General features: G+C 41.6%; 1 protein-coding gene across 1 annotated transcript; it reads right to left on the bottom strand.

Moving 5' to 3' along the window:
• Nucleotides 1-8391: 8391 nt before the first annotated feature.
• On the bottom strand, nucleotides 8392-13371 carry LOC311058694 (piggyBac transposable element-derived protein 4-like; the record flags this gene model as incomplete). Its single annotated transcript, XM_084076158.1, has 5 exons — nucleotides 8392-10273; nucleotides 10627-10695; nucleotides 11189-11257; nucleotides 11621-11686; nucleotides 12504-13371. 5 exons carry the CDS (start codon nucleotides 13369-13371, stop codon nucleotides 8508-8510), a joined length of 2838 nt encoding a protein of 945 aa, XP_083932284.1. The 3' UTR covers nucleotides 8392-8507.
• Between the last annotated feature and the right edge of the window lie 8436 nt (nucleotides 13372-21807).

Here is a 21807-nt window from a genome sequence, read left to right as displayed (position 1 = left end):
AAGTGTAGTTCTTTGACTAGTGCTATGTGTACAAGTGAGGACAGAGGAATAACTACTAACTCAAACATGAAAACATTATGCACGTGCAATATAACATTAATATTTATCCATATTATCCAGCAATATGAAGACATTAGTGAACCTTGACACAATGAAAACATCATTTACATTATTACATTATTATGAATAGCATCAACCACATGAACCCCAGGGACATAAGCCAAAAATAGCCGATCTACAAGCTCACAACGCGTTGTAGCGCGATGCGTTGAGAGCTTGTAGATCGGCTATTTTTTGGCAAAGAGATTTGGATAAAAAAAGTGTCAAAGAAAAAAAAAACTTGTATGTTTTATTTTACCTTACTTATGTTATGCTCCAACTGCTGTTCAAGTTATTATATCCTCTTATAATTTGTGAGAAATAATACATAGTATAGTAGCGGACTAGAGCTTGTTCCAGCAGGGAAATTCCCCTTTAAGGCGAACAGTAATGCTTCTATCGAGTCCTGAAAATAACTGATTTTTGTTTTTTCCCCTCACTTTAAAACATAACTTAATACAAAATGATCGCTTTGCGGCTTAAAGATTCTGTAGCAGTGAAGTCATTATAAAGAAACACGGTGTAATCAGATATGTTGGCTACATAAACAAATACAATGAAATAAAAAAAGTATAAAGACAGTAGAGAACAGTGTTGTTACTAGTGTGTCGGGCATGAAGTTCTTACCTTTTCTTACTTCTTACCTCTCACAATGGACTCGAAAAGTGAGTTTGGCCCAGCAACAACCTGACACATTACATCACATCGTAACCTCTGAGTAGATCTGTCTGCTTGGCTGGTTTGATAAGTCATCAATTATGGAGAGCATGTCATTAGCTTTAGAACTTTTATGACTGGATAGCAGCATCAGAATTCAGTGGATCCAGTGACATTTAAGAAGATAAATGTGTGCAAATAAAAACAATTGCTCAAATCAGTGTTGTTACACATGCATGACATCAGTTTTTGTTGTGAGTGACATCAGACCAGAGCTTTGTCAGCCTATATAAGCTGTTGCAGACGTCTACAGAGATCCAGAGGAATATTGAGAGGTTGAGCTAAGGGGGCTGAGAGAGACACAGGCAGCAAGAGACAGAGTCAGTGACAGACAAAGAGAAATAGAGATGCTGAGCTGGTCAGTGCCCGTGAAAAGAGGACCACAGACACATGCATTCTTTGGTTGTGCTGCTGGGCCAGTGGAGGACAAGGTGTATTCCTTTGGAGGGTTATTCTATGACGGGAAAACCTACCTAACCTAAACAACAAGGATCAGATTGATGTGCACGTCTTCAACACAGTGACTTTGTGTTGGATGACGTTGCCCCCAGAGACAACTGGAAGGGGAAAATGTTCCCTTGATGTTCCCTCCATGCACTACGGACACACAGCTGTACTGATAGAAGATATCATCTACATCTGGGGAGGGAAATTGAATTTTAAGATAATGGTTAATGACAACAAGTGGTTTACCATCACAGGGAACTGGGACAACATTCTTTATGGATTTGATGTTGACACCCAGAGATGGTTCAAACCCAAGGTTTCTGGAACTGTTCCAGAGACGAGGTACCGCCACTCAGCCTGTGTCTTGGAGAAGGTCATGTATATTCATGGAGGATACAACCGGCTGATTGGATACATTAATGACACCTACAAGTTGGACACCACCTCAATGATCTGGACTTTGATTAACACCAGAGGACCTACACCACCTGTTTCATCATCTCACTCTGCCACCATCATCGGGACAAAGATGTTTGTGTTCGGGGGATATGGGCCACCAGGACAACAACATCAGAGTGTTTGACACAGAGACCAACTGTTGGCTGAACACATCTTCTGCACAGCCTCTTCCAAAACAACGTCAGGGTCATGCAGCCTTTGCCTTCAATGGAGAACTGTACATATTTGGTGGAATCAACTGTGATCTGAGACGGTGCTTAAATGATCTGTGGAAATTTAACTCCAAGACCTTCTCCTGGAAGAAGGTTGAGCCCACGGGGAAAGGCCAAGATGGGTTGGGTACAATGTGCTGTTGCATGGTGGGAGATTGTATCATCCTCTTTGGAACACGACTCGTCTTACAGATTTTACACTTAAGTCCTAGTCTGAAGACGTTATGTAAGCTAGCAGTTATTCAGTACGATCTGGAGCAGTCTGGACTCCCACACAACATCAGATGGGAACTGGCAGCAATGACAACAGCAACAGGACAAATAAGTAAAAAGGAATGAAATGAAAACATAGAAATAAACAATATAACAAAAAAATAAGAAAGAGTCGGTTCCAGTGGATGTTGAATATCTTGAAGAGCTGAAACACGCGCAGTAGCGCTTTAAATAGCGGAAGCCTTGCAATCCCAGACTTGACCACCAGGGAACGGCAGCTTCACTAATCCATCACGGTTGCGGGGCGGGGCTTGGGCTGTACCAGGAGGAGCCACTCAAACAAAGCTATGGGAAAATGAACAGGAACAGGACGTGGGTATGATGCCACCTTCTGGGTAGAACTACAGTTCTACACAGAATCTATTGGACATCAGGAACTGGCAGCCTCGTCAACAGCAACAGAAGAACGGGGGAAAAAAACAGTGAAACCACTAAATGAAAAATACATTCATGGTGACCACGAGGGGTTTTGTTTAAAATCACACTCAAAACCCACCTTTTCAGAATTGCATTCCATACGTAAAACCCCAACCCTTGCCCCTCCCTTTTTGTTTTGTTTACCTTTATCTTTCTTTTATAGTTGTAATTCTTTTTAACTATTCTGCTCTGTAAAGCGACTTTGAGTACCTAGAAAAGCGCTAAATAAATTGCATGTATCAGAATCAGAATCAGAATCAGAATCAGGTTTATTGTCACATCACAGGTTTACAAGGTAAAAAAGTGGGTGAAATTCGTTTTTGTACATCACTCCCATCGCAACGTTAGATTCCGTAGAAAGAAGAGTGGGGAGAGAGAAGAAGAAGAGGGGTAGGGGGCAAGTGGGAAGGAGATCAACAAGAGAACAATAGAAGGCCAAAAACAAGTTATCTACATATTTACAAAGTACCTGAGATAAGAGACAAACTAAGGTGCCTGAGCATAGCAGCAATGTATGTATACTGTGCATGATATACTTATAGACGCTATTATTAACATTCTCTTTCTGAAATCTTAAGTTAATGGATTTGATCAAGTTCAAAACTGCTCAAATGCTGTAGAAAACAAAGAATCATTTACTTCCTGGTAACCTTCAAAAGTTATTTACTGACAGAAGATGGGAAACTTTAAAAGGTCAAAATAAGTTAAAGAATGCTTATATTCGGACAATTTTGAAAAGCATGTGTATTTAATTATGTGGACAATGAAATCAAAGAAAGCAGTAATATTACTCTGCTTAAGAAACAGTGTAAAAAAAATGTTATGATTGTAAGATACATAGAAGAGGAAGCAGCGGGTGTTGAAGGTACAAGGTGCATGGTAATATAGATAATATAATAGCAGGGGTCTTCAACCTTTTCAGGCCAAGGACCCCTAACTGAGAGAGAGATGAAGCAGGGACCCCCACTATATATTACATACAATTGTGTTGCAGATTAAAGCTTTGCATAGATGTTGGATTCATGTTAATGTGTATTTTCAGATATTTATCCACTTCGTAAACTTTCACTCTGTACTTAGTCTGCTCTTTTTCAGCCTCTTTGCCGAAAATAGCCGATCTACAAGGTCAGGCGTTGTGAGCTTGTAGATCGGCTATGTTCGGCTAAAGTTGTCCTTAGAATAGGGATGCTAGGGTTCAAGCAGTTAATGTAAAAAACAATGATCCTAACACACAGAGATTTGGCGGACCCCATGTAGCAACTCTGAGGATCCCCTAGGGGTCCCGGACCCCCTGTTGAAGACCCCATGTGGTATAGCATTGTTCAGTACTGTTATGGTAATATGGTATAGGTTCAGTACTGTTCAGTTCTGTTTATGTAATACAGTCTTGACAGAAACCTTTGTTTTTTAATATACTTTTATTTTTTTCATGTGGACCCCACAGTGATGCTGTTTGGTCGACTACACAAAGTACAACATCCAAGAAAAGAAAGGAGGAAACAAAAGACAAGAAAAGCAAAATACAGAGGTACAATAACCAACCCATGTTCAAGTTCATATTCTTTACAGCTCTTTTTCTCATTTGTTCGGTTGCTGGCCCACCATCATCTATCCCTGCACCAGTTCACTTCATCCATTGACCAATTTACATTTATACTTGGTAATCAAAAGAGTAAAAACAAAACAAAACTAGGGTACATGTGATGTAGCTAATAGTGAGTTAATATGCCTGGTCCAACTAGAACATCAAAGTAACAGATCATTAAATAAGTCAGTCATTGGTTAGCCTCGGTCCCAGCCTCACTTATCTGCGAAAAGAAGAGCCTGGTCACGACCTAAAGCAGCGAGTGTCTAGGAAGTGCTGAGTGGGTAGGATTTCCGTCGTACATGTTTCCCCCGGAAACGATATTTTTTTGACCAACCACAACACTCGTTTCATTCACGGAGCATGTTAACTGATTTGTAAAGCATCAACGTCATTTCCTTGGGCGGTACTTCCGTCAAATTCAACCGTTTACGGTTCTTCACTTCCTAGACAACCAACATCCCAGGTCTTGCCCAGCGTGGTCATTGGTCAAGTACCTGATAATATAACAACAGTTTAAGAGTTAAAAATTAAAGTGCTCACCCCTATTTAGTTGTGGACTTCTCCTTATTTATTTCCAATAGCATTCTATACTGTGCCTTTTAGTTAAGCTGGGGTGCCAAGTCATCATAACTTTTACTATGCTTTTTATTAATAATTTTTTTATACTATTGTATGTTAAGTAAACGGTGAGATTCTCTTATGAGCCCTCCTAGGGTCGGTGTCTTACCTCACCGGCACAACAATTTTCACAAATCTTTGCTAGGAAGGAAGTAGTATGCTATGTATAGGCATACAATTTCTGTTGTGCAAATCAATAAATTGAGTGAACAAATGAATGAATACATTTTTTTGGAAGTGTTGAAATACAAAACTGGCTTTTCTACGTTATGCCTTTTCTATTGAAAAACTACATTGTTCACAGTGGTAAGGATCTTCTCCTACGATTAAGCTGATGGAATTTTAAGGTAGTGTGCTCCTAAAAGTTGCCTCTTTAAATGTCTTGTCTGGTGTAGGCTTTCCCGACACGTGGTTTGTCTCCAATCTACTGATATTAACAACATGAACCCCCCTAGTGTTCCTATTCTGTGGTGAACATTCGCGAATTTTGTCAGGTTTGACTAAACCTTGACTAAACCTGACTTCTGCTGTAGGTCTACTGATTTTAACAACATGAACCCCCCTAGTGTTCCTATTCTGCGGTGATTCTGGGAAAATAGCCTTTTTTTCATTTGTCATTTTGTCAGGTTTGACTGACTTTTTTTCATTTGTCATTTTGTCAGGTTTGACTGACTTTTTTTCATTTGTCATTTTGTCAGGTTTGACTGACCTGACTTCTGCGACTTCTGTGGGTCTACCGATTTTAACAACATGAACCCTAGCGTTGCTACTCTGTGGTGAACTTTCTGGGAAAATAGCCGTTTCATAGTCTTTTCCTATGAGTTTCCCATGAATTTGCTGATGCATTTCTCGATCAATGTGCGTGCTGAACCCTTTCCCACATTGGTCACAGTGGTGGAGTTTAACATGTATTTTCTGATGACTTTTCAGATAACCGAGCCTGTTGAACCCTTCCCCACATTGGTCACAGTGATACACTCTATGTGATTCCTGATGTTTTAAGAGATCACCTTGCGTTCTGTAGCTTTGCTCACATTGGTCACATCGGTGGTCCTTAACTTGATGCACTAGCTTTGAGCTTTTTGGGGTTTTGAGAGAGTGCCATTTGCCGAACCTTTTCCCAAACTGGTCAGAGTGGTGGGGCTTCTCCCCTGTATGAATCAGCTGATGCCTTTTGAGATGACCATACACACTGAACATTTGCCCACACTGGTCACAGTGGTGGGGCTTCTCCTCTGTATGAATCATCTGGTGATCTTTTAGATGACTGCGTGTGCTGTAACTTTTCCCACACTGGTCACAGTGGTAGGGTTTCTCCACTGTATGAATCATCTGGTGCCTTTTAAGATTACAATACGTACTGAACCTTTGCCCACACTGGTCACAGTGGTGCAGTGTATTCCCCGTAAGACTCATCTGATGAGCTTTCAGATAACTCTGTGTGCAGAAATCTTTCCCACACTGGTCACAGTGGTAGGGTGTTTCCCCTGTATGAAACATATGATGGATTTTCAGTTTACTAGGTGTTATGAAAGATTTTTCACACTGGTCACAGTGGTAGAGTTCCTCAAGTCTCTGATGACTTTTCTGGTGACTTTTTAGATTACGAGGTGCTGTGGGAGATAAAGAAACATTCGTAAGAAACATGAAATGCTTTGAATTTGCATGCAAGCTGTGTTTCAAGTATCTCAGATATCTCTCATTACTTCTTTATTCAAATTGATCTGGGACTAGACTTTGTTTCATTTTCCAGTTAACACATTGACTGCCAGAGTTAAAACACCAGCCATAGCTGCCTGTGCCAGCCATTTTTGAGCTTTCTGGCCAGTCTATCTAGGCCCACAGAACATTTTGTGCTAGGACTATGAACACATGGAATACCTCAAAACAAAGATCAGAATCTCTACTTTTGCCAGAAAAAGAAAGTGAGTTCCTAGCATGTTCCGTTCTTTAGCTATTGGCAGTTGAATATAGCTTGGTTTCACCAAAATCAGCTATCTGGAGATAGAAGCTGAGACAATGAGGCTTTTGTGAAACATTCTCTCTCAGGCAGAACAGTGATTAGACCCTTATATTTTCACCTTCAGTGACACATTACTGACATCAGACATCTGCACAGTTGTTGTTTTCAAACTAACAACACTGAGAAAGTGCTTTTGAGTATACTTTTATATAGCTTGTTCACATCAACGTTTATCAACATGTGTCTTGTTGATAAACAAATCTCAAGCTCGTTTTTCTTTTCAAAGTTATAAGATCAAAAGTGCAAAATGACACACACCATTTTGTGTGTGTGTGTGTGTGTGTGTGTGTGTGTGTGTGTGTGTGTGTGTGTGTGTGTGTGTGTGTGTGTGTGTGTGTGTGTGTGTGTGTGTGTGTGTGTGTGTCAAGACTTGGCATTATCTGTGCCAATTGTTTGAGTTTGTTTTTACACACCATTATAATTTCACACACACACACACACACACACACACACACACACACACACACACACACACACACACACACACACACACACACACACACACACACACACACACACACACGGAGAGGCTGTGTGTGTCCACTGTCCCCCTCTGGTGGTCAAAATAAATCCCTACAGAGATATAGTGACATTACTGACATCAGACATCTGCACAGTTGTTGTTTTCAAACTAACAACACTGAGAAAGGGCTTTTGAATATGCTTTTATATAGGACACATCCATCCATCCAATACAGACATATTGATGCCCCCTGATAGAAACCATATAGACATATAGACTGTATGCAAGGTAAGTGAGGAGGAATTATTTTCTGTGAATGCCATGCAGACAAGCACTGAGATCCAGATAGCATCTATGACATAAAACCAAGCAAAATCAGAAAATGTTTGACTTTTTAGATAGTGAAACAGTCTTATATACAGCCTTATTTTGATCACAACACCCAATTACTGAATATCAGTCCCCCATAATTCTTGATTGTGTGCAAATGGAACTAAATGGACCCGTAGGGTTGACAGTAATGGTCAAATAGGGCTAGCTATGTATGTGTTTGTCTATATTCTATGTCCAGGTTTTCTTCAGATTAGGATACTGATTTCACTGGTTCCATTTGTGCACACAAGACCTGCTAGTTTGCAATTGTATATCTATGATATAAAACCAACAGTCTACAGAAAAAGTTTGAAACGACTCAGGCAGACACATTTGAACACTTTATATAGCTTTCACATTTTCAAGTACAACTTTTTCAAGTTTTCAAGTACAAGTACCTTTCAAAGTTATATACAAAATAGAGTACAAAATGACTCAAGTACAAGTACCTTTCAAAGTTATATACAAAATGGAGTACAACATACAAAAAATACAATATATCATCATTGTGTGTTTTGCTGGCCAGCACATCAATGTCTCCTCAGATCGCTCAGGGCGGAGGTGGTCCCCGTGAGGGTTCTGAGGACGTGATGGCATAGATGTCTTTCACCGACAAAGATGGCATCACGTACTCAGATCCCTCGGGGCAGTGAGAAACATTAGCAGCACATTCACTGCCAACTGTTGGCTGGCTCAGAGCATAATAAATCATAAATCAAAGTCAAAATAAATACAAAATGAAAATAAAACAAAAGTGCATTTTAGCATAATCGATATAAGGCAGAGATGGCTAAAACAAACAAATACAATCAAAATGATTCAATAATACTTCTCCTTAGTATGGTAATCAAGGTAGCATCCAATAACATGGAGGGGTACCAAACAGCTTTTGCACTGAAACCTTGTCTCACTCCGCTCTCCCCTCCTGATACAAACTCTGCACCATTTCGTTGGGTGCTTGTTTTTGGCGGTGGGGGGACAATTGACAAGCTCATGGACTCTCATATCGCCACTCAATCGGTCACAAAGTTCGCGACTTCTTGGTGCATAAGGACGCAGGGGGGGGGCAGGGGGGGGCGGAGACGGCGGGGGACGGCAGGGGCGGGCAGGATGAGGCTGCTGGCGAGGCTGCTGCTGGTGAGGTTGCTGCTGACAGGCGGCCGGGGGGGCGACAGGCGGGTCTGCTGGGACATCTTGTGGGGGGGTATAATCTGCTTCCACAGGGGCATATCTCACAGCGGTCCAAGACTTGACAACACTGAGGATGAAGTCATACATGCATTTACAGTCGCCACCTGGATTCCTTGTCTTGTGGAGTACGAATGCGTTGTACATTGCGATTTGGAATAAATAGACCACAAACTTGCTGCTCCACTTGGCTGTCTTCCTGATGAAGGGATAGTAGCTTAGGTTTTGGTCTAGTCGGTCAACTGCATTCATACTCTTGTTGTATTCAAGGACACAAACTGGCTTCTCCTGTGGCACTTTGTCGCTGCGTTTTTTCTGCCTCACCATCTGGGTGCCCATCTCATCCTTGTGCTGGGTTGTGATCAGTCGAACGATGCGTTTGTCTCGCCAGGCCAATAACATCACTTTGCCATTGTGAATCATCTTACGTTCTCCCACTTTCAGGCTGGACTTCGTCACATCCCTCATGGCTTGTGGTTCTCCTCTTTTTAGCCTCATGGTACCACAGGCATGGGTGTTCTTCTCAAGGAGGAGTTCATACAGCTTCACAGAGTTATAATAGTTGTCCATAAACAACGAAAACCCGTACCCTGTAAGACCCTGCAACAGAAAGATGACTGTGTCTGGTAGGGAAGAGTACTGTCCAGAATATGGCTTCATGCTGTAGCAGTACCCCGTTCCAGAATCGCACAGAATGTAGGACTTTATTCCATACTTGGTGGGCTTCATTGGGTTGTACACTCTGAAGGCTAGGCGTTCCCTCCACAGAAGCATCCCCTCATCGATGCTGATGTTACGACCTGGAACAAACATCTCCTTGAATTTGTCTGTTAGGTACAGCAAGACCGGGTTGATTTTACAAAGCCTGTCGAGAACAGCAACCTCACCAGCAGCTTCGGCGGCGGCAACGGCGGCGGCGTGAGCGGCAGCGTCAGCCTCATTGTTTGTGAAATGTAAAAACCTCCATATGATCTGGAACCTGTTGCGTGGCATCTTTTTGCCGAAGAACGGAGTGAGTACAGGGTCATCGGTCGACCAATAGTGCTCTAGTACAGGCTTTCGAACAAGGCCAGTGAGGAACAACAGGGCCAAAAAGTTTTTCAGCTCCCCCACTGAAACCGCTTTCCAGTCCTTCACCCTGCTTTGTGGATGCTGCGCCACTTCTTCTTCACTCCTGGCCTGGATGAACACGTCAGCATAGTGGTTGGTTTGCTCTACTATCATCCCTAGCAGCTCATCAGTCAGGAAAAGCGAAAGAAAGTCTACAGGCATGGTGGAATGTAGCTCCGCCGCAGCATTTCTAGGACCCGGACTAGCGGTGAAAGGGATGTCCTCCCTAGGTTCCCAATCTGTGTCCTTCCACACAGGCTCTACAGCTGACGGCCTCCCACCATGTCCTGTGAATTACAGAAATACACAATTACCATAAAATACATATTTTTTGTTTGTGTGGCAGTGTTGATTTATATGAAAATATGACTAAAACTAAATGGAATTTTATTCAACAGACTATGACTAAAACTGAATCAAAATGTACTGTCAAAATCATGTTGTTGTGGTACATGATTTTGTGACATTTATCATTGCAGAGTGGGGTTTTAGCGAGGGCTGGCTCTGTATGTGTTTATCTATATTGTATGTCCAGATTATGACACTATGTGGAATTTTATTCAACAGACTATGACTAAAACTGAATCAAAATGTACTGTCAAAATCATGTTGTGTGGTACAGCTGTGAAAACTGTCTCACCTCTTTTACGCCCGACACGTGGTACTGCGGTTGAAGGCGATGGCCCCGTTTCCTCCACATCCATCATGTCTGAAATCATAGTAAAACATAAAATAGTTTGGTAAATAAGATATACAATTATATTCACTGCCAGCATGGCAACTTTAGAATGAATGACATGTATCATGTCATGAATGACATGGGCTGGCTCTGTATGTGTTTGTCTATATTGTATGTCCAGATTATATGTACTGTATGACACTATGTGTCAACAAAAACAGAGTTTAGCCCTAAATGACCATTACAGTACGATGTGTACAAATGTAACCAAATGGACCATTATGAAGAAAAAGCCATCTACAAACCAACAGTCTACTGTCTACTGAAAATGTTCGAAACAGACACGTCTTACCTTTCCTACAACTAGCAGTAATACATCTTTTTTGTTTGTATGGCAGTGTTGATTTATATGAAAATATGACTAAAACTAAATGGAATTTTATTCAACAGACTATGACTAAAACTGAATCAAAATGTACTGTCAAAATCATGCTGTGTGGTACAGCTGTGAAAACTGTCTCACCTCTTTCACGGCGGACACGTGGTACTGCGGTTGAACGCGATGGCCCGGTTTCCTCCACATCCATCATGTCTGAAATCACAGTAAAACATAAAATAGTTTGGTAAATAAGATATACATTTATATTCACTGACAGCATGGGTGGTGCATTACTTTGTGGAACTTAGAATGAATGACATGTATCATTGCAGAGTGGGGTGTTAGCCAGGGCTGTCTCTGTATGTGTTTGTCTATATTGTATGACCAGATTATATGTATGACACTGTGTCAAACACAAACAGAGTTTAGCCCTAAATGACCAAATACAGTAGCCTGGTTAGCCAAGGCTACCATTACAGTACGATGTGTAGAAAAAAGAACCAAATGGACACGTGATGAAGAAAATGGCATCTATAAAAACCAACTGTCTAATGAAAATGTTTGAAACAGACTTACCGTTCCTAGCAGACTGTGTATGATGAGATGACGACGCCAGTGCATCATCAGACTCATATTCGTCGTCTGAAAGTAAACAAGATCAAACACTGTTGATGTTGTGGACATAAGGGGACCTTTGATGAATTTTATTATGATGGTGGGGCCTCGGTGCACCTGGCCACCACCCCAAAAAGTAAAGCCATCAAAGGGATTTGATAGTCATTGTTGACATGTCCTCATGTCGACCCACAACAGCATCAAAACATTTGTTGTCGTGACATGACCTCTTCCCTTTGAAGTATGCCTACCCCCCAAAAAAAACAGATCTACACAAATCTTTGTTTACAAGGCCTCATGTCGACCCACAACAGCATCAAAGCATTTGTTGTCTTGACATGACCTCTTCCCTTTGAAGTATGCCTCCCCCCCAAAAAAAACAGATCTACACAAATCTTTGTTTACAAGGCCTCATGTCGACCCACAACAGCATCAAAGCATTTGTTGTCTTGACATGACCTCTTCCCTTTGAAGTATGCCTCCCCCCAAAAAAAAACAGATCTACACAAATCTTTGTTTACAAGGCCTCATGTCGACCCACAACAGCATCAAAACATGTCGTCATGACATGACCTCTTCCCTCTATCCCCCCCCACCCCCCACCCCAAAAAAACCCCAGATCTACAAGTCAGCAAATGCATAGGCTACATCGTCAACATAATCAAATAAATCACATGCATATAAATAGATACAGAATAAAATAAATAGATATTTTATAACTGGCTGACCCAGAGTGCAATATCCTAGAAAGTATCCAGTTGTGAGCTTGTAGATCTGCTATTTTGCAACCAAAAGGTAAAATATGATTAAAAAAAAATATATATATATATATATATATTCTTACCACTGGTAAACGGATCCAGACATTTTTTCCTTGGGCTTGGCTCCCATGAGCCAGAACAGTCGGAATCTGAGCTCTCTTCACCGTCAGTAGTGTCTGGGCGATACGACGCGATGCTCGGCCTGCTGCTACTACGCAACCGGTGCCCGGGATCGGGATCGATGTCTGGCCAGTCTGGTACCGGTGGGTTCGTGTCCTCAGGCTCAGATACCTCCGCAGGTGGTGGGGGAGGTGGTGGCGGTCGCTTCGTAGGCCTCCGTCGCGGCTTGCGCCGGGGAACGGTCGAAGACACCGATGTCTCCTCAGATCCCTGGGGAGCAGTCTTCGTCTCCTCGGATCCCTCCAATGGCGGAGGTGGTCGCGGCGGAGGTTCTGCTGATGTGAAGACATAGGTATCTCTCACCGATAGAGATGGCTTCACGTCAACAGATCCCCCGGGGGTAGTGAGACACGCCGCCTTCACCTCCTTGGAGCCCCCAGCTAGTGGCGAAGGTGGTCGCGGGGGAGCGGTGAAAGACGCCACCGCCGACGGCTTCTCAGGTCGTGGTGGTCCCTCCACAGGTCGGGATGGTGGTCCCGGTGGTGGTGGTGGTGGTGGTGGTCGCGGCGGAGGTTCTGCTGACGTGAAGACATAGGTATCTTTCACCGATAGAGATGGCTTCACGTCAACAGATCCCCCGGGGGTAGTGAGACACGCCGCCTTCACCTCCTTGGAGCCCCCAGCTAGTGGCGAAGGTGGTCGCGGGGGAGCGGTGAAAGACGCCACCGCCGACGGCTTCTCAGGTCGTGGTGGTCCCTCCACAGGTCGGGATGGTGGTCCCGGTGGTGGTGGTGGTGGTGGTGGTGGTCCCGAGGGAGCAGTGAAGCTCATAGTTTCCAGAATAGTTATTTGGGTCGGGTCCCTCCGAGGGCATTTGCCCTTGCCTTTTCTTCGTCTCATCTCGCCGAAAAAAATATACTCCCAACTCCCACCTATAAATATGTACACCTAACTCTCTCACCTATATATCTATGCACTACTATACTATACTATATAAACGTCTTACTCTCACCTATATATATATATCTTGCACCTCTCCTAACTTTACCTAACTAACTAACGATCGCTTGCTCTTTCTCCGTCTCTCAGTCGCTGTCTCTCGCTCGCTCTTTTTCTCTGTCTGTCCGTCTCTGCTCACTGTTTGTTTAGAATGCCACAGAGAGTGTTCTTCTGCACCCGATTTGTAGTGTTTTGCTAAGATCATGTGACTTTTCTTTTGTCGTAGAAGCTTAATATTAATACACAGGTTGTGGAAGATTGCAATCTACCTTATACCAATGAAAAGACCTAATATCGAGTTAACTCGATCTAGGCAGTCAAGCGCTGGATTCTTAATATCGAGTTATCTCGATCTAGGCAGTCAATGTGTTAAAAAATCGATAATATTACCCATCTCTAGGCGAGAGGTGGACTGATATCAAGTTCAAGCACTGAATCAAGTAAGACCTCACTTAATTTACAATGATAGCCCTACAACAGCAGAGAACAAAAGAGAGCATGAAACTTACCGGTGTCCAGGTGGTGGTCGTCCTCGTCTTCTTCTTCAGAAGAAGAAGAAGGAGAATAGGAAGAAGAGGAAGAAGAGGAAGAAGAGGAAGAAGAATCTTCAATTTCAACTTCAACCTCAGCTCCAGCTTCATCTTCAGGTTCCTGTTTAACAGAAACGGTGCTGGTTGGTTCTGGAGAACTGATCTTCACCTGCAGGCTGGACTCCACACACTGGTCTGGAATGAAGGAATAGAATAAGGAATGATGGCTTATAGAAATGATTTCAATATGGTGACATTTCAGTCGTGATAATACTGCATTTTGATGATCATGATCTGGCAACCTGGGAGGCAGTTCGTCCCATAGCTGGGCAGCCCCGTAACCATGGCGACAGTGTTTGACACAAAAACGCTAATAAGAAGCTGAGATTTGATGAAATTGAAAAACGGGCTTCACAGTTAAGTTCAGATGGTAATGGTCAATGGCTGTGTGCAAAATCAGAGCAATTGGTCCAGCCACTGAGGAGAACCGGGTAGCTTCACCTACCACTACAAACAGACAGACAGAGGTTACTAGAATTATAGTAGGATGTGTTGTTTCAGAGGACATCCAGACACTAATAACACATATAATATAAATACTGCATATATATAAATTCCACTTAAATCATAGTGATATTCTTGTCATCTGGACCAAGTGTAGCTTAGTTATTAACAACCACTAGAACAAAACATCTATAAGCCAGAGAGGGTCGCTTGTAAAACATCTATAGCACTGATGCTATAGATTAGATAGATTTGTCTCATTTCTCTCCAAAAGAAAAATCCCTTGAATATGATGAAAGAGATGGATGACATGTTAAAAACTTAAAATAAAATAAAAAAACATTACTGCATCAAAAGTAATCAACAAACTATAAGCTACTATACAAACTGGTCAAACATGGGCCAAATTGTAAAATAATATAAGAAAGAGGCATGAATTGTGAAATCTACAAGCTCACAATGCCTCGCATTGTGAGGTGTTGTGAGCTTGTAGATCAGCTTTTTTCATTTTTTTTATCTGTGGAATCGAGTCACACAATGTAATGCCTCAACTTGTACAATTCCAAGTGCTTGTCAGGGTGGGGGGTCCCTAGTTCAAATATGATTCTTTTTGGGGGTTCACGGCCTGAAAAGGTTGAGAACCACTGCTATAATACAACAGATTTAGAAAAAAAGAAAGAAAGAAATCATGCAACTTACTGATGTCCAGGTTTTCTTCCTTAACTTCAACTTTAACATCATCTTCAGGTTCCTGTTTAATAGAAACGGTGCTGGTTGGTTCTGGAAAACTGATCTTCACCTGCAGGCTGGTGGACTCCACACACTCTGGGTCTGGAATGAAGGAACAGAATCATGGCTTTAAAAGGGATAGTTCACCCAAAACAAAAACGTATTTTCTATCAATTACACACCCCGTGAAGCATTGAAATCATGGAGATTTTTCAGTTTTTGTCACATTCCTAAGCCAATAATTTTATGACCAGCGGTCTCTCCGGCAGGAGACACAAAGAGTCTCCTTTGAGTCTCCTACCGGAGACATTAGCATCTTTACTTTGAGTCTCCTACCGGATGCATTAGCATCTTTACTTTGAGTCTCCTACCGGAGACATTAGCATCTGTACGCCAGTCATCAAATTATTGTCTCAGGAATGCAACAAAAACAAAAAAAGGTTTAGAAGCGCTCGTTGTAAATCACTCAACGGTCCTTCGTACCTCCTGTTTATAAATGTCACATGATGCAGGAGGCAGCAGGACGTTCTGTTATTGAAAACGAGCGCTTCCAATCTCCAACACTTAGAAAAATAATCACCTGCACTGAATATATTGACAAGTAGCTGATAACATGTTTACGGTGGATTATTATGAAACAAACACTTGGCAGATAGAATGAGGATAAATAATCCAAGCTTTCTGAACAGCCGTTATGTTGGTGAGTTTAACGTTGTTTAATACAATCAGATCTGACTTTTCTGTTTGGATGTATGGGCTGTTAAAGGTTGGTGTTGCAACTCTAGATTCAATACATTAAAAATAGAATCTAAGAGTTGCTTGCGGCTAATGTTGTATGTGAAGTGTGAATGCTGAATTGGTGAGTGGTGATGGAAGTCAATAATGTAATATTTGCATGAGGCTATGACACAAACTGATATAGAACCAGGTTGTAATGTAGCAGCTAGCGTTAGCTTTAGTTACAAGCAGTCTTGTTTTGTTTCCCTTACATGTTCAGCATACTGACTTGTTAACCACACAGCAGTGATGGAGTCAAACATGCTGGGAAGTTTCCCCCTCAGCCTGTAACAGCCTGGGACCCTTACAGGAGATCCACTGTCCCCAGTGACCCACTCACATGAGGAGATCCACTGTCCCAGTAACCCACTCACCCAACTCAAAGTCCTGGAAGCGTTGGGGTAATCTTCTCTGTCTCTTGGAGCTGTTTGGTTCTGGAGAACTCATGTTCACCTGCAGGCTGGACTCCACACACTGGTCTGGAATGAAGGAACAGAAGAAGGACTTTGTAATAAAAAGGACTTTACCGATTTGCGTGATGTTTGGACAAATATCTGTAGGAATGATGTCAAAACATGAGTTTAGCAAAAACCGGCCTTCTGGTGGCGCTATTTAAAAGGCCTATTTGAATTTGGGGCAGAGGTTCTGCTCTGTAGTGGTGGGGAAAAACGTTCATCTCAGCGAACGAACGATTTCGTTCACGGCAATGCTCCGTTCAAATGATTCGTTCACGTTCGATTACAAGGGGGAGGGGCATCACATTTCTCTAAACCAATCACAAGAGATCCACGGATCCGCCTACATCTGACGTCATCGCACAGCTTGCTTTAGCAGATATTCGCTGATTGGCTTGTCGTTAGACCCACCCCCACCTCCGACTCTCATTGGACGGTACTTTTTGTACCGAATAAATCCTAGGTTCACATTTCAACACCAGACCAAAACGGAAGTACCAGGATTTGGCAGAAGTACCGCCCCAGGAAATTACGTTGACGCTTTACAAATCTGTTTACATTCTCCGCGAATGAAACAAGTCTTGTGATTGGTCAAAAAAGATTGTTTCCGGGGGAAACACGTACGACGGAAGTCCTGCCCCTATAGTCACACTCTGCTTTAGGTCATGACCAGGCTGTTCTCTTCGCAGATGAGTAAGGCTGGGAGCAAGGCTATCTGGAACCAGGCTAGTTCAGTGAACATGAACAAAATCGTGAACCTAACAGTTTGAAGAAGTGAACGGGTTCGTTCATGTTCACGGCAAAGAACTAATTCTTATGAACGAATCGATCATGACCAACCCATTAGTGGTGGGAAAAAAAAAACGTTTCAGTCAATGAACGATCTCGTTCACGTTCACGGTAATGATTCGTTCACGTTCTCGTTCAGTAGCGCTATTTTCTAGTGAAAAACACCATCGCGGGAGTGTTATTATTACGTCACGTGTACAGCCCGCCCTCCAGTCCTGTGTACGGGGGGAGGGGAGGCGGGGCATGAACGATAGCCTGAGCGAAACAGTTTCAGAAGTGAACAAGCTCGTTCACGTTCACGGCAATGAACTAGTTCTTATTAACGAATCGACCACGAACGACCCATCACTACAACCCATAACTACTGCTCTGGCATCCAGAGAGTGTGTGTGTGTGTGTGTGTGTGTGTGTGTGTGTGTGTGTGTGTGTGTGTGTGTGTGTGTGTGTGTGTGTGTGTGTACACTTTCAAGCCAGCGGTGCCGGAGATTAGCTGATAACAGACGGACACACAGACGGAGGGACGGACAGGGTGCAAAACATAATGCCTTCGGCCTGGCGGAGACAATTATCAACATTAATAAATAAAGCAATACGATAAAAAAGGTAAACAAATAGAGCTTATTTGCTCAGATACTAAACAAGCTGTGTCTCATTCCTGTGCCGTGTAGAGTATCTAAAACACAAAGCATTAATCACTGTTCCACAGTGACTTGTTTTATAACATCCAGGTCAAGACATTTATATCAGAACATTTACAATACATGTAACATTAGCTGTTTGACTTTCAGCCTGAACCAGTGGTGTAAAGTAACTAAGTACATTTACTCAAGTACTGTATTTAAGTACAATTTTGAGGTATTTTTTACTTTACTGGAGTATTACTCCACTACATCTCAGAGACAAATTGTACTTTTACTCCATTATAATTATTTGAAAACTTTAGTTACTTTGTAGATTGTGATTATTATTACAAAACCACATCAGCCCTATATATATATTTTGGCCGTTTGAAAATAGCAGATCTACAAGCTCACAATGTGACATATATTGTGAGCTTGTAGATCTGCTATTTTCAAATTATTCGTATACATTTGAAAACTTGAAACAGGACATTCTGCCGAATGAGTACTTTTACTTTTGGTACTTTAAGTGTATTTAGATAGCAATACTTTTGTAATTTTACTCAGGTACATTTTGAAGTAGAGTATTTCTACATTGCAGTATTGATAATTGTACTTATGTAAAACACGTGAGTACTTTTATTCATGATCACTGGCCTGAAACCAAGGCAATTTATAGAGGCAGCAGCTAGCTGCTAGCAACGTTAACACACACACACACACACACACACACACACACACACACACACACACACACACACACACACACACACACACACACACACACACACACACACACACAGTGTAATTCAAAGATAAAAGTACTTTATTCTTACTCTCAGATTGACTTCAGAGTAATCTGTAATCCTATGAATCTTAGTTCAGGATAACTAGTTGTTCTGCTGCTGAGGAAAGAAAGCCTGTAGACTGGAAGCTATGTGTTGTTTTCATAACGTCAGATACATGTTAGACTTCCGGTGGACGATCTCTTCAGAATAAGAGTATTGAATTGAACGATTGAATACCTTATTAGCAGTTTTCAAAAAATAATAAAAGAGCTACATTTCAATACAAAGGTCTGTCTGTGAAGAGGATTTAAACCCTAAGAAAGAACTATGGCTTCCAGTGGTGTAACGTAACTAAGTATATTTACTCAAGTACTGTAATTCAGTACAATTTTGAGGTATTTTTTACTTTACTGGAGTATTTACAAATTTCAATACTTTTACTTCTACTTCACAACATCTCAGAGGAAAATATTATACTTTTACTCCACCACAATTATTTGAAAACTTTAGTTACTAGTTACTTTGCAGATATAAATTATTACATTATAAAACATACATTAACCACTTTATGTTATACCTCGGCTATTTGAAAATAGCAGATCTACAAGCTCACAACGTGTCGCGAGCTTGTAGATCTGCTATTTTCAAACATTTACTTTTTGTACTTTTAGTACATTTCACTTTTGTACTTTCACTCAAGTACATTTTTAATTCCAGCCTTTTACTTGTAACAGAGTACATCTACATTGCAGTATTGATACCTTTACTTAAGTAAAACATTTGTGTATTTTTTCCACCACTGTATGGCTTTTTCCCATCCTTTGTACTCAATTAATTGAAAAAAAAAAAGAAAACTTCGAACCAGCCAGGACTCGAACCTGGAATCTTCTGCTCCGTAGGCAGACGCGTTATCCATTGCGCCACTGGTCCGCTCGCTATGGCCAGTTGAGTACTTTACTTAACTACTTTTAATACATGTTTATACCAATACTTTTGTACTTTTATTCAAGTTTATTAAGAATTCCGGACTTTAGCTTGTAAGAGAGTATTTCTACATTGCAGTATTGATACTTTTACTTAAGTAAAACATTTGAGTACTATTCCCCACTACTGCTTGCCCATAACACAGAGTGTTTTGCCTGGACGCGTTCACGAGGCGCCATCTAGTGGTGGTGTGAGGAATTAAAGGTCGGAACAAAAACACTGTGACACAGTCAGACCGGAAACGGACGCAGCACGTTGCACAGCGTTGCCATGTCCGCTTATTATAAGCAACTTTGGGGCTTAGTTTTCTGTGAAGTTGCTTGTAAATATTGGTAGTTGTGGAGGGTTGTGTTTGTATGGGCTTGTGTCTAAAGTATAGTTGTGAATTTGATCTTAATTGTTTCCTAATGTTTAAACCAGTGGTTCTGGTTCTCAAACATAGTCCCTTCTTTTGAGCTTATTATTTTCACAGACACGGTTGCTTATTTCTCTTGCACAATCTGGCAACGGTGTAAAACAGAGAAGGAGGCGGGGCCATGGAGTCATAGACGGATACGTCACACATCTCAGCGCGAGACACGGTTTGATACAACACAACACGCTGCAAGAGGGACATAGAGTTTACTGTTGTTATTTCAGGTAAACTGTCTCTTGTGTTTGTTGTTTATATTAGCCTTAGATCAAGATGTATGTCTTAGCTTCACCCCCCTCAGTTTGTCCTGAAATGTCACCAGTAAAGCCTGTATTTCTCCAAACATGTACAAATGCGAAATATAAGGTGTTTACCCGCTTGTTTCTAATGTTAACTAGGTGTCCGGAGTGTTTGTATAATGTATTAGTCCATAATTATCAATAAATAAGTGTTTTAATCCCGTCTCTGGCCGATTCTGTCAGAATTAAGTTCCTAATGGATGGTAGTGACGGGGCGCATCTGGTGAAAGATGGAATTACACTCAATGTAAGCAGGACGTAAGCGAGGGGGGGGACAGCATTCGGCCACAGACGGGATTAAAACACTTATTTATTGATAAATATGGACTTAACACATTACACACATACTCCGGACACCTAGTTAACATTTGGGGCAAGTGTGGGTAAACACCTTATATTTAGAATTTGAACATGTTTGGAGAAATACGGACTTTACTGGTGATTTTTAGGGCAAACCTGGGGGGTGGAGCTGCGACTTGTAGAGATAAATAATATTACAATGGATCAAATACAAATATCTACGAGCCTTTGTCTAAGGCTAGTTTTCACTCATTAGCAGATACATGTAACACATACATGAAACATATATAACACATACATGTAACACATATAATACATGTAACTCTGTGTATGTGTAATTTTTGTTGTGCACAGATCACCACAGGGAGAGATCTACTGGATCAACAGACAGAGAGATCTACTGGATCAACAGACAGAGAGATCTACTGGATCAACAGACATAGAGAGATCTACTGGATCAACAAACATAGAGAGATCTACTGAATCAACAGACATATAGAGATCTACTGGATCAACAGACATAGAGAGATCTACTGGATCAACAAACATGGACCAGGGATGTGGACTGATTGATGCAAGGATGAGACCTGTAGTGAAGTTGTACAGGATAGGTATGAACTGTTTTTACTATGAACTGTTTTTACTGGAGGTTTAATAAACCTGCAGGGAAGTTGTACAGGATAGGTATGAACTGTTTTACTGGAGGTTTAAACCAGTGGTTCCCAAACTTATTTGCTAAAAACCCAAAAAGAGAAATCTGATGACTCCCCCTGGACTCAAACTAGTGAAAATAGCCGAAATACAACCTTGCTATTTTCACTACTACTTAGATTTATGTTATATTATTATGTCTTTTAATTCATGAAATTGTGTTGAATAAATGTTTGACATTTCTTTTTAATTTCTGAAGATCTTTTTGAAATATCATAAAAATGGGTTGTCAAAATTAGTCTGAAATGGGGGCATGGTGGAGCAGTCGGTAGCGCTGTCACCACACAGCTAGAGGGTCCTGGGTTTGATTCCGGCCGGGGGCGCTGTGGGCGTGGTCTCTTCTCCGTGTCATCAGTGCCCATACCCTAGT

Source organism: Gymnoscopelus microlampas, assembly GCF_963454915.1.
Source record: "Gymnoscopelus microlampas genome assembly, chromosome: 13".
Lineage (NCBI taxonomy): Eukaryota > Metazoa > Chordata > Actinopteri > Myctophiformes > Myctophidae > Gymnoscopelus > Gymnoscopelus microlampas.
This window is presented reverse-complemented; position numbering and strand designations above follow the sequence as displayed.